Raw genomic sequence first — 13,354 nt, 5'->3', positions numbered from 1 at the left:
AGAGAGAGAGAGAGAGAGAGAGGAAGTGCCATGACACGAACAACATTTTATTTGATGTTGCTTATCATTGGGGTCTATGCCTTATCCAAACCTGAACTCCTATTAGACTTAGAATTGCCTACATTGCGTTTAAATGCTAATAATAAAATTAATTTATTTCTATTAGATTTTGTCCCTTGTTGATTATAAATTCACTTGAGGGTAGGCACAACTATTCTTTATATCTTTTTATTTGGTTTTAGATAAACTGTATATTCCTGTTAGGAGATGTGATTTTGTTACCAAGATCCTTTATTCAGGATATGCTTAATATTAAAACTAATAGTAATTTGCATGAGAAAATGGATAGACTTAGCAACAGTTTTATTTATTTAGAGCCTAGAATTTCTCCAGAGCTTAGAGCTATCCTCAACACTAGACATCAAAAACATAATTTTACAGTAATTTAAGGGAGAGAAATTTGAATATTACTGGTAAGACCCTGGGAGCTAATTTCTTCAAGATCACTTGAAATCTTAACTCATTAGAGTTTGAAAAACCTCCTGAGGTACTTAAAGTCACTATTCCCATTATGTTACTTGATTCAGTGGAATGTCTTAGATTTTGTTAATAAGAGAAACTTGAAGCTACTGCCAAAAGGAAAGTCTATTAATCACTTTCTTGAGAAAAGATATTAAGCATCTCCTGAGGGTACCTCAGCATTCCATCATGTAAGAGGAGGAAAAGGATTTACAAAAAAAAGAATAGCCCCTGATCTAAAAAATAAAATTAAAACACCAATTACATGTACATGTTGTCAAAGTGAATTGAATTTCGCATTCTAGGGTTGAGTCAGACCTTTTCAACAAAGTCATTTTGAGGATCGAAGAGGAAACACTGAAGTGCTACCATTCTTAGTATTGGCATTGCCATTGTTGTTACAGAAATGGTGACATGCTCCCCCATATATTGTGTTATCATACACATAAGGGAACTAAGAAACATTTTACAGTTCATTTTAGCAATAAAGATCAGATCTGAAAATCACGAAGAGATGCCTTTCAAAGCTCATCACTGTACAATGAGTCATCCCAAGAATAGAGAAATAACAGAAAAGGCCAATTCAGGAAAGGAAATCTTTTATCCCATTTGGCTTGTCAGCACATCAGAAGGTAGTAACTGGTCAGATAAGCAAACAGAACTATGGAAGGATACTCAGTATGATTAAAATAGTGTCAATAGGACTAGAAATGGTATACTGGGTCCTATGACTTTATCGTGTTTACTTTTTCATTTTGTCTAACATATATAAGCTTAGGTGATTTTTGGATGTGATCCATCTTAAATTATCTCATTAATGCCCTGGTATCTTAGGCATAGCAGACACCATTTGTAGTTTATTTATTTGCTTACAATATTATAAAAATAGTAGTTAGTTAAGCTATCTATACAAAATGGAGAAAAAAAGGTGAAGCTTACCACCAGCTCCTGGCAGCATGCTGTTGAAGGATCCTTTCCTGTCAATCCTAGGTATACATCCTCAGTTCCCACAGTTTGTTGGAATACAATCTCATAACTGAAAAAGTATCAGTTTCAATGACAATATTCAGGTGAAAGAACAATTTCCTGTCACATCACACAAAACAAACAGAAGACTTTTGAGGTTATGTTAGCACAAAAACATAAAGAATGAAAAGGACTAAATTAGATTAATTACTCACTATTTTTCAAATATGTAGTAGCTCACAAAGGAATAGAAGTCTACAAATTCAGTCAAAACTCTAAACACTGAGGGGCAGGGCTATACTTTTTGTATATACTGTTTTCTAAAATAAAGCATAACTGCTTCAGTTCTATTCCAAATAAGTGGGTTGAAGGAATGTATAGTACATGCTCATAAAATTACAAGTAAAAACAAAGCAAAGCAAAACAAAACAAACATTCCGTGAATATACTGGTTCAGGAAAATACCCTGGCCCCATACCCTCAGGATTGATGTATAGATAGAAAACTTCCTTTGTTGACTTTAAACTACAATGTAGAGACACTTCAGGAAGAGGGGGATAGAAAGAGGGAGAGGGAGAGGGAGAGAGGGAGTAGAGGCCGCCATGAGCAATGGAGCAAGAGGAGGGAGGGGAAGAGGGAGAAAGGGGGAATAAGAGCAAGAGAAGATAGCAAGAGCAAGAGGGTAAGAAACCTATAAGCTATTTTTGGTTTTGTTTTTGTTTTTCGAGACAGGGTTTCTCTGTGTAGCCCTGTCTGTCCTGGAACTCACTCTAGACTAGGCTGGCCTCGAACTCAGAAATCCACCTGCCTCTGCCTCCCGAGTGCTGGGATTAAAGGCGTGCGCCACCACCGCCCGGCTTCCTCTAAGCTATTTTTAATTGTCAATTCCACCCAGAGAAATAGTGTGACAGCAGATTATAAGTCTGAAAACTAGGTTTTATTTCTTACAGTTAGTAAAGAATAAAGTACAAGAATGAAGCAGAACTTCCCAAGTTTGAATGAGAGTAGCAATAGGTAGTTGTTTGACATGAAATTCCTTTCTCTTAATAAGCTGTAATGTCTACCAAGTATTTATAAAGGTTCATCCAGGTTAAGATAAAATGGAAGAAACTGAACTACATGTATGTGACTGCAAAATGAAATTTCTCAAGTTTCTGCACTGACCCTGAACAAAAGGTACATTTTTGATTTTCCTAGTTCATACCATGTAGATTTGCCTTGAGGTCCCAAAGGCATATCAGAGGTTATGTATCCAACAGCAAACTATAATCCTAAATAATAAGCTTATCCTCATCTTTAATGCTTTCTTCCCATCCTTCATAACTAATCAATCACTAACTCTTCCTTCAAACCCCCTTATATTTCTCTGTTCAAGCCAGTCAGTGACTCAGCTTAGGCCCTTATTATTTTCCCTTTGGTCACTTGTCATTCTTCTTTTCTTGTGACCTCCATGTTCTTCATCCATTTTCTTCTTTCCATATTAGGACATTTTAGAACTGTATATCCATAGGGTAAAAAAAAAATCAAGATGAAAATTGTTGTAGAGCAGCTTTGCTCATGGAGTGACTGGAGTTATTACTCACTTTGAACTTTGACAGAGGCTCTCTCTGGAGAACTTCAAATGTCCTGATGAAAAGTGGACATTGACTCTAGTTTGGAGCTGGCTGCTTATGGATGTGAGACATTTATTCTATAATATGACAAATGAGTGACTTTTATATAGATATGTGGGCACCACAAAACTGGAGGGTTAATTTATTCATTCTTTAGACAGAAATATGTCACATGCCCAGCAATAGGGGTTAACAAAAAACAAACTCAGGGCTGTGTCTGGAGGTTCTTTGTCTCAACATGTCATACCAGGACCTTTTATTTTATTTTATTTTATTTTAACTTTATCTTTTTTATTTTTTTATTTTTTATTTTTTATTTTATTTTATTTTTTTGTTTGTTTGTTTGTTTTTTCGAGACAGGGTTTCTCTGTGTAGCTCTGGCTGTCCTGGAACTCACTATGTAGACCAGGCTGGCCTGAAACTCAGAAATCTACCTGCCTCTGCCTCCCAAGTGCTGGGATCAAAGGTGTGTGCCACCACCGCCTGGCAAATATTTCTTTTTTGTTTTTGTTTTTGTTTTGTTTTGTTTTGTTTTGTTTCCAAGCCACCACTGCCAGGCTTACCTTTTTTATTTTTTTAACTATTTTTCTCATTTTTACCTGACACATCTTTTGTGCATTATGGTTTCCAGCTTTGTGTTCCTGAATGCCAACAAGTGGGTCTCAGTATCTATATGTGTTTCTCTTGCCTTTTTTCTGTTTGTTTGTCCATTTGTTTTGTCCCATTTTGCTGTGTTTGCCTTTTAAAAATCTTATTATAGTTTATATTTTATTATCCCTTAGAAGGCTAAGGAAAGACATGAAGGGGATTGGAGAACAAGTGGGTTGGAACTGGGAAGAGTAGAATGAAGGAAAACTGTAATCAGGATATATTATATGAAAAAAAAGTTTTCAATTTTAAAAATTGGATTTACAATATAGGTATCCCAATATGAATTTTCTTTTGAAAGATTTAAAGTAAACTTTGTCAATTGAAAAACTAGATTTTTTTTAATGGGGTATCCAGAGCAGGATAAGAAGTTTGACAATTTTTTTAACTTTATTCCTTTTGAACATATTTACTTTTGTAGTAAGTATGTAAATCATTTAACAAGTATTGTACCTAAACTAGTTTATTTTAAACTAAAAACAAAAGGATGGATAATTTCCCCAAATATGATGTAAGATGTTAAGATTACCTGTAAATTTTAAGATGCCTTTATCAGCAAGTTTTAAAGATGGTTCATGGTGGGCGATGACTAGTTTTATGTCAACTTAATGCAAGTAGAATCACTGGAGAGGAGAGAGCCACAGTTGAGGAAATGCCTCCGTAAAATCAAGCCACAGGCAAGCCTGCAGGGTATTTTCTTAATTAGTGATTGATTTGGGGGGATCTAGTCTATTGTGGGTGGTGCCATCCCTGGGCTGGTAGCCTGGGTTCTATAAGAAAGCAGGCTGAACAAGCTATGGAGAAGCTACTGAACAGCACTCATCCATGGCCTCTGCATCAGCTCCTGCCTCCAGGTTCCTGCCCTATGAGTCCTGTCCTGACTTCTTTTGATAATGAACAGTACTGTGGAAATGTAAGCCCAATGCAGCTTTTCTTGCACAAGCTGCTTTAGTAACCCTAACCAGGACATGGGCCTAGAAAAAAAAAAAGTCAGAAAAATGGTTTTAAATCGTGGATTTATTTATTTGAAAGCTGTATCCTTCCTTTCAGGTGATCATGTGTGATCTACCATTGCTTTTATTTTCAAAACTAACATAAAATCATAATTTAAAAATATTTATTGGACAGTTTTGTAGTTAGACTTAAAAATGTTGTCAGGCCATTTGTCCGAAAAGTCTTTCACAATAATGTAGGCAAGACATGAAGATGCACACTTGGAGGTAGAGAAAAAAATCTTAGTTTGAGGCTAACTCAGGGGCTAGAACCTTACCCACTCTAAAACAAAACACCTAAAACTATTACAAACGTGCTATGTATATGTATAATGTAGTATACAAGACTAGTATGATGCAGTATAACAAAGCACATGATAAGTCAGCAATACTTGTTTTCTATTTCTAGGTGTTTTAAATGCTCAAGATTTTAAGACATAAATGTTTAAAGATGCCCTAACCATGAATTTTATCTATGTATGTAAATATTATTTCAGTTCCTTAAATGAGTGAATTTTTATCAGAATGAAAAGACTGTATGAAAAGGCTGCAAAACAAAGCTTAAATTCCAGTGGCAGAATATACTGAATACTGAACATAGCCCTGAAAGATCTACTGAATACGTCTGCATAATAATTGATAATTGGAGCGAGGACATAGCCTTTTACTGAAACTACAGAATACTGAGTAATTAAAAGTAGGTCTTTGACACACAAACATGGTATTGTAATTTGGTTTGTATGAATTTTTATAATTTAATGGCTGTTTTTCTCTCACTGGTAGTTCTCTATTAAACAAAACTGAAATTGAATATAAAATCCACTATTGCTAGATAATAACTAATAGGAAGGCATTGTGTTTAATTACTTGTTTTTGTTCTAGGACAAGAAAAATAATCAATTGTGAGTGATCTTTGTACGACACTGTAGTTTTATGTATTATGTGGTACAAGTCATTCATGAATTTTATAAAAATATAATAGTATCAGATGACACATCAACCTAAGTATCTAGACACATTCCTGGTGTCATATGACTTACTCTGGGATTTCTCGAACATCCCATATATCATCATGCTCTGCTCCTTCCGGAACCTCTTCTGGATTCCAGATGTTCTCACTTTCATCACTCCTGGGTTCAGGAATGGCTGTAAAGAAAAAAGGAGACATGACTGCAGCTGTTGGGACAGTTAAACTGAAACATTGTTATTTGTAATAGCTAACTTATTTTTAGTTCACATAAACTAAATTACAATTTACCCTTAATATCAATATACACCAATACAATGTGTAAATGTAAGAATAACTGAAGAATAAAAAAAGCACATAAGGAAAAAGAAGAAAATAAGATAATCTACAAATAAACAGCATGGAGATAATCAGATAGTTATGCTAGTACTATACATATTTTTCCAGAGCACAAATATGGTTTTGTGTAAACTTTTTTTTACATAAAAGAAAAAACAAACAGAAGCTTAAGGAATCGGATTTGGATAGTTATATTATCATGCATTGTGTTTCACTAGAAAAGCCCTTTGATGCATTTCCTATGTATGTGTTATGTAATCTTACAAAACGTTGTCAATTAAAGAAACAGAAACAGTGGCTAGGATGATAACTTTTTAATGCAGTCTTTTCCTACTACACATGTGCACTTTAAAGGAAATCTCTATCAGTTGTCCTTTTGCAGAGCTGAGCAGGTGCCTTTTATGGATCATCTTTAAGTGTTTAAAAGTATACAGACTCCAGTCACCATGCAGAAGCTCAGCCCGCATTTGTTCCATTGGCACATCAATTGGAGACCCATGTGAGGTTCAGAACATTACATTCAGTCCTTTTAAGCTTTCCCAGAAATGCACCTGATGGTCAGGTTTTCAATTCCACAATTCTTTGTAAATCATCTGCTTATATCTAGAATGAGCTTTCTAAAGCCTAAGTGCAGGCTCATACATAGCATTTTACATATGACTCATTGCTCTTCAATTGTTGAGATTATTAGACCCACATTATTGGGAATACAGCAGTACAGAAATCCATGCAGATGTGATCTAGTCTGCCAAGTAGTGAATATCTCTGGAGTAGGACAAAGAGCCTCTTGAGCACATACAGTAATAATACCTGAAAATTTGAAAGCATCCTCAGACCTCATTTTATCTAGTATTTTAAACATTTTTCTATATATCATCTTTTAAATCAGTTAATTTGACAAAGAAAAATGTGCTTCCCCTTTTTGGCCAGCCTCTTTTTGATCAGGAATAACAGACTTAATGCTTTTAAATTTTTAAAGGGTTGTAAAATATTCAATGCTGTGACAATGTATAAACAAAAATGTTTGAGTCACACACACACACACACACACACACACACAAACGATTTCTTATTTGGGTGAATTGTGATTTTGTATAGTGTTAGAGGAGTAATAGTAACTCTGAACTCCAGTCCTAGGCCCTGGGCCAGGAATGTTTTTAAGGAACCCCATGAATTCCTTTTGGAAGCATTTCAATGTAAGGTGATAGTATGTAGCTATTTGTTTTACTTTCTTCTTCAGAACAGATCTTTGATTTCCTTTGTAGTCTCAAAGACGATCATATTGCCTGGTATATAACAGATTCTCAATAAATATTTACTGAACTTGTGCTAGTAAAGTGATTTGGGGAAATTGTAACACTATAGCAAGAGTGAAAACTGAAGACTCTAAAGGTCTTGAGATTCCTATGGTTGCCACAGAAGAGGAGCAATGTGCCTACAATGATGCCTACTCATGGATGAGCTCCCCAGGCTTCTATTTAAAAAAAAAATATACCAAGGAATGCAGACAGATGGAGGCAAAATTAGTTTCCTTATTAGAAAATTGCTAACCAGCAGCAAAAGTAAAATTGACATGTTTGTATGTAAACAACAGCTCACCATGGGAATGATTGCTTCAACTCACCTTTTTAACTTTTAGAAATCCCAGGCTTGTTTTGAATTGACAAATGAAAAATTAATTTGTTGTCATGTGTAACGTGATGTTTCAAAATGGAATGACTAAGTCAAGTCATACGTATTACTTCACGTATTTATCATTTGTGGCGAACACACTCAAGGCATACCTTCACAGTAACCTGATGTATCTAATACGATGTCCCTGAATGAATTCCTCTTAGGAAATATTAGGTCTTTTTATTACTCTTTGACTTTGCTGAGGAAAACGCTATATTGATCCTATTTATCTATATTACTTTATTAAATAACTCACCTTTGGACTCTTTTGCTTTAGGCGGTCCAATATTCCCAGGGCCCATGGCCCTAATAGTAGATGTGCATTGTCCCTTGGAAAGAAGAGCAGAAGTCCAATATTCTGTAACTACTACTTGTATAACAAATATCACTAATAATGTTAACCTGTCAAGTTTTCTAAACACTCTAAAAAGGTTCCGCTTTAATTATTCACTATTGTTATACAATACAGACACAGATGCCAACTATTATTTTCAATGTGCTTTCCTTGTCCTTTCAAAAAAAAAGTATTTGGCTTAATAAACCCTGAGGTTGAATTGATATTTTTTTGGTTGAACTAACTCCCTGGTTCCAGCCTAGTGAATCATGTATCCCTTGAGAGAGGAGGAACGAGTCACATCCATCTCTATGAAGGATAGAACTAAGTGTTAGTAGAAAAGCATTGGCACTTTGGGGTTCAGTCAGTGTTTGGTTATAGTTAGATGAAATACAGACTTATGGGAGCATTCTACTGAAAAAAAAAAGTAAACAGAAGATAAGAACTTACACATTAAAGAAACCATTTAAAAGTCCCAGTAACTGTTTTTATTATTTCTCTTTCCCACACTTCCTAATGAAGCAACTCCCATGTCATAGTGTCAGATGAATGCCAAACCACTTCTGTTTTCATATGGCCATAGGCTTAGTTTGCTATCTTTATTATTATTATATATATATATATATATATATATATATATATATATATATATATATATATATTAGTGTGCACACCTTTACAGAACAACCTTCATTCTTTTCAAGTCAGTGTGACACGTATTTACCCTATCACTTCACTGGCTTTTTTCAGGGACTCTCTGATATTTCAAGACAAGCTTAAGTTTTCCCTAATTGTTCATTTTAACATTAGACTCTGAAGCACTCATTACTGACAGTCAAAATATCCTTATTTCCTTGGATCCTGGCAAAGTACCCCCTCTACCTGTCCCCCTTTTTAGTTCTTGCCTTCATTATCCAGTACTTCAGACATGTATAGAAGTTGCAAAGTCTTGTTTGGGTGAGAAGAATCATATCTGTCTTTGATATTGTTGAAAAAGCTTACCTGGCTCTTTTTGATGCTAAACTTTTCCAACAGTTATAAATCACAAAATAATATGTAACATCTCTACAGTGTGTGAGATGGTAACTACTGTTTTTTTCAGAAAGGAGATTTAAAAGCTCTGTGTTAGGAGTTAAGAAACTGTAGATATTTTTATGTGAAAATCCCAGTAGTATTCTGGACCTTTTTTTCCCTCTGTTTAATCACCGAGGCCACATGAATGTGTGATACTTTTATTAAATTATTAATCATCAGAATACTAATAGTCAATCAGAGAAAGAGGTCTTGGAACATAAGGGCCTCTTATTTTGCAGTGTCTCTTTCTTCAGAAAATTTCAATCAGTAGAAATGAAACCATGAACATTTTAGCAAAAAATTGATATGCTCTTCATGGACAGTTATGATTGGATGAGCATATCAGAGAGGATATCAAAGAGGAGTTCCAATTTATTAGCTTAATGAAAATAACTGATTAAAAATAAAATTTCAAGTGAGAAGGTAGAGTGAAATAATAAAATATCACCTGGTAATTGTTTTCTATAAGGGCATCATTTCAGCCTGTACCATGTACCCATAGCCAATTATGGGAGAAATTTGTCATTTCAATCCATGTCTCTTTGTAATACTGGAGAGATTTTGAACATCCTTGTCACAGTGTCTGAAGATTGGTGGGATTTTATTTCCCATAAGTCTTGAGATCCCCTTAGGAATTTGAAAAACAACAGACTCTCTTCCCAATCTCCCAGAGACTTAACAATTCATTTGGAAGAGGGGTAGTGTAAATGAACCAATGTGTATGCAACAGATCTCTTGCTGTTTTTCAGAGTCCATTTTTGAAAACACATCAGTCTTGTAATCATTTCCTGGTTCTCAGGATTAATACATGTCAAAAATGAAAGGCATTTTCCTTCCAGGAAAATTTAATAGTTCAGTAGGAACATTAATTATTCTCCCACTGTACTGAATCTCTGATTCTATACCCTCTAATGCTATCTGTACTGAGATGTCTGAATGACCAATTATCTCAAAATTGCTTATAACCCACATACACACAATCATATATTATTATGGTAATTTTCTATTAGGAATTGTGCAATTCAGTAAAATGATGTTCTAGTCTCCCTATTTTCATAAACACTCATCTTTCCTCCTGAAAATACCTCTAGATGCAAATAAACATCCCTAGACATAAACACCAAAGGCAAAAGGCTTTGTAACCAGTGCTGATCTTTACCTCTGTATCAGTGCCAATTGCAAGTTCTGTTCAACAATATTAAGGGCTTCTGTTTTTCAAATACTTAATATGCTTTTGCTATGCAGTATAAGCATGCATTTCCCAGGATGTGTGTTCTGGAAAATTTAGCATTCTGTTTCAACTTAGATAGCAAAATCAACTTGTTTTCCCAACTTCATGAATACATTGCACCTAGCATTTCCCCCTGTGTCTTATTTGTTGTTTATATTTAGTGCTATTATCAATGTCTTGATTTTTCTTGTTTTGGTTTTACTATGGCTTTTCTCTAAAACTTCATGTCTCCTTATCTTGACTCCAAACTGACTTAGTAGTCCTCTCTTACAAATTTCATTTCCATTTCATATCTTATTTAATTCTGATCTGTTTCTCCTAATGAAAGTGGATATAGATCTGGGCCATTGTCTTTGTGGGCCATTCATAAAATACTTGGTTTTCATACTACGTCAAAAAATTTGGAAGGGATAAATTGATATATACTTCCATAGAACATGGTTTATTTGTGGTCATAGTCAATAAATTTTCTTTAAAATACTTTTAAACAAGTTGAAATAGTCTGATATATTAGAATAACTGTGCACTGAACTTATGTCATTATAGCTGGTCTAATTGAAAAAGTCCATTTTTATTTAAGGAGGGGACAGGGAAACTGGGCATTATATAACACTGTTTTGGTTATTCAGGAAATAATAACAGAGGACTTAGATTGGTAACTCTTCTATCCTAAATGAGGGCCATCTTGCTGCTCCAAGGCTTGAAGGTGTTACCTGTCCAGATCCTCAAATGAAAATCACTTCACTAAACTCTATATATTTATGTAATCATGTGCTGGGAAAACCCTATCAGTAGACAGAAGCTATTTTTCTTATTATTTAGCTCAAAGTCTTTTGCTGTTTTCATATGCAGACTTTTTTAAAATTAAGAGACTTGGATTAGGAGATCAATTAATACTGTGTAATTGAAAATATTTGCTTTGTAGAAATATCATCTGGGCAATAAACAATCCTAGCTACTGCTCTTTGCAATGGTTTTCAAGCCTTCTTTGACCATAAATATAAATGACAAACATTCTGAAATGTGGCTACTGCTACCATAGTTACAGAACTATTTTCCTATTCAGTGTTCAGGTGGTGTAGAAAAAAAATATAATTATGTTTGCTAGAAATGTACAAGAGGCTACAGTCTCATGCATAATAAGCCTTCCAACCTCCTATGCATGTATCAGATGACACAGTTCTGCTCTCACAGCAAGACAGGAACGAGTTGTTCAAATACAGTTCCATAACTTCCTTTAATACAATTAATTTATCTTTAAGTATAGGACCACCTGTTCAAAATCAAAATCATCCTCTTCTTCAGGATTCAGGAGACTGGAGAGTGCTTGTAGCGCTGAGGCAGAGGATAGCATCTCAAATTGCACACTTTTAGCTTCCCCGCGTTTTGCTTCCAAATTTCTTGTTTCCATCTTCTCAGCTTCTGCATTTTCTGATTCCATATTCTAAGGGTGGGGGAGGGGGAATGATCAGGCACACTTTTTACTTTACTCACATATCCCTTCTTTCACTGCTTCACTCCACTGCTTTCGGCTATATTTGCAAGTGCTTATAAACTCCCATACACATGTAGTTTGCTAAGTCCCAGAACCCAGGGACCTGAGTAATCCAAGCATTCAGCCTGCCTTATGAAAATTTCTTATTCAGTCTCACCAGCACATGCTGAGTTTCTACCTAAGTAATTCTTGTTTGTTTGTTTGTTTGTTTTTTCTTTGTGGTTAAGAATAACTAGGGGTAAAAGCGTCAGATAAGGCTCAGTTGCAAAATGCTTGCCTACCGTGTTCAAAGGCCCAGGTTCAATTCCCAGAATTGAAAAGAAAAAATAAGCAGAAAGAGAATCCATTTGTCGACTTGATTAAAAGTACAACTTGTTATGAGCTGTGTACTTGTATTTTTAAACATGTTTTATATCTGCTGTATATTCCAATTTGTGAACTAAAAAAAAAAAAAAGATTTTGCTTCTGGGATATACCCAGATAACCTTTACTTATTGCCTCTGGGTAGTGTGTACCTCTCTGCTTCATTTATACTGCTAATTAACCTTTGATGAGACCTAGCCTTACAATGACATTTGAAATGAGCATTGGCTCATTTTAGTGAAATTCATGAACAAAGAAGCACGTGTTTTTATGAGTATAACAGTAATACTGAATCCTGTCATCCTAGTAGCAATTTTGAAAATAATCCCTGCAGTTACATCCACAGCAGGACAGTTAAGATCTTTGAAAAAATATATCTCAGAGGTGTCAGACTTTAATGAGGAGCCCGAAAAGGACTGTAGAGTTGTGCTTATTGTTGGTAAAATGGGCAAAACTGAAATAGGTATCTTTCCCACAATTTTACAGATATTTTTGAAACATCATTTTATAAACTTCACTCCCAGGGACCATTTCTCTAACTGTTTTAATTATACATGAAAAAATTTCCATTATACCTAGAGAGGTAATAAAAATTCTGATATATAGTCACTTGTCAAAGTTGACCTGTACTGAAGGTATTTTCCAAGTCTTATTTTATAAATATTTTTTACTTTCTTTGTTGAATATATAACTGATTTGGACACCTGCTGGTGATGTTAAGAGTATGAAAGAAATGCTAGCTACTTCTCTATTTCTAACATGGAAGCAAAATATCATACTGGCTAAGAGTAAGAGCTGGGGTCGTGATGTTTGGAATTTGATTCGTCATGTACTTCTTAGCTCTTTGGCTTTGAGCAATTATTTAAAATTCTCTCTACCGAAATTTCTTTATATGGAAAGTGAGAGATAATAGTAATGTCTATTTCTTTGAATTGTTACAAGTATTAAGTAGTTTAACACAGATAAAGGAGTCTGGACTACTACCTAGTGCATAGTAAATACTCAACCTACATTAGCTATTATTATTTCTTTAAAAGTTTCATTTTTCCAGCCGGGTGTGGTGGCGCACGCCTTTAATCCCAGCACTTGGGAGGCAGAAGCAGGTGGATTTCTGAGTCTGAGGCCAGCCTGGTCTACAG

At 34.9% G+C, this 13,354-nt stretch overlaps 1 protein-coding gene across 2 annotated transcripts in view; it reads right to left on the bottom strand.

Annotated features, from left to right (window-relative positions):
* The window catches only part of Pih1d3 (PIH1 domain containing 3), a 42,548-nt gene that overhangs the window by 23,157 nt on the left and 6,037 nt on the right, over window positions 1-13,354 (bottom strand). For both annotated transcript variants that reach the window (XM_031368721.1, XM_031368728.1), the window contains 4 exons: window positions 11,631-11,801; window positions 7,975-8,047; window positions 5,779-5,884; window positions 1,459-1,555 (listed from right to left, as the gene is read on the bottom strand). In XM_031368721.1, coding sequence (XP_031224581.1) covers window positions 1,459-1,555; window positions 5,779-5,884; window positions 7,975-8,047; window positions 11,631-11,798 — 444 coding nt within the window. In that variant the 5' untranslated portion in view covers window positions 11,799-11,801. The remainder of the gene's footprint in view (window positions 1-1,458; window positions 1,556-5,778; window positions 5,885-7,974; window positions 8,048-11,630; window positions 11,802-13,354) is intronic.

The sequence above is a fragment of the Mastomys coucha genome, chromosome X, assembly GCF_008632895.1.
Source record: "Mastomys coucha isolate ucsf_1 chromosome X, UCSF_Mcou_1, whole genome shotgun sequence".
NCBI classification, from domain to species: domain Eukaryota; kingdom Metazoa; phylum Chordata; class Mammalia; order Rodentia; family Muridae; genus Mastomys; species Mastomys coucha.
The sequence above is the reverse complement of the archived record's forward strand: the minus strand, read 5'-3'. Positions and strand labels throughout refer to the sequence as shown.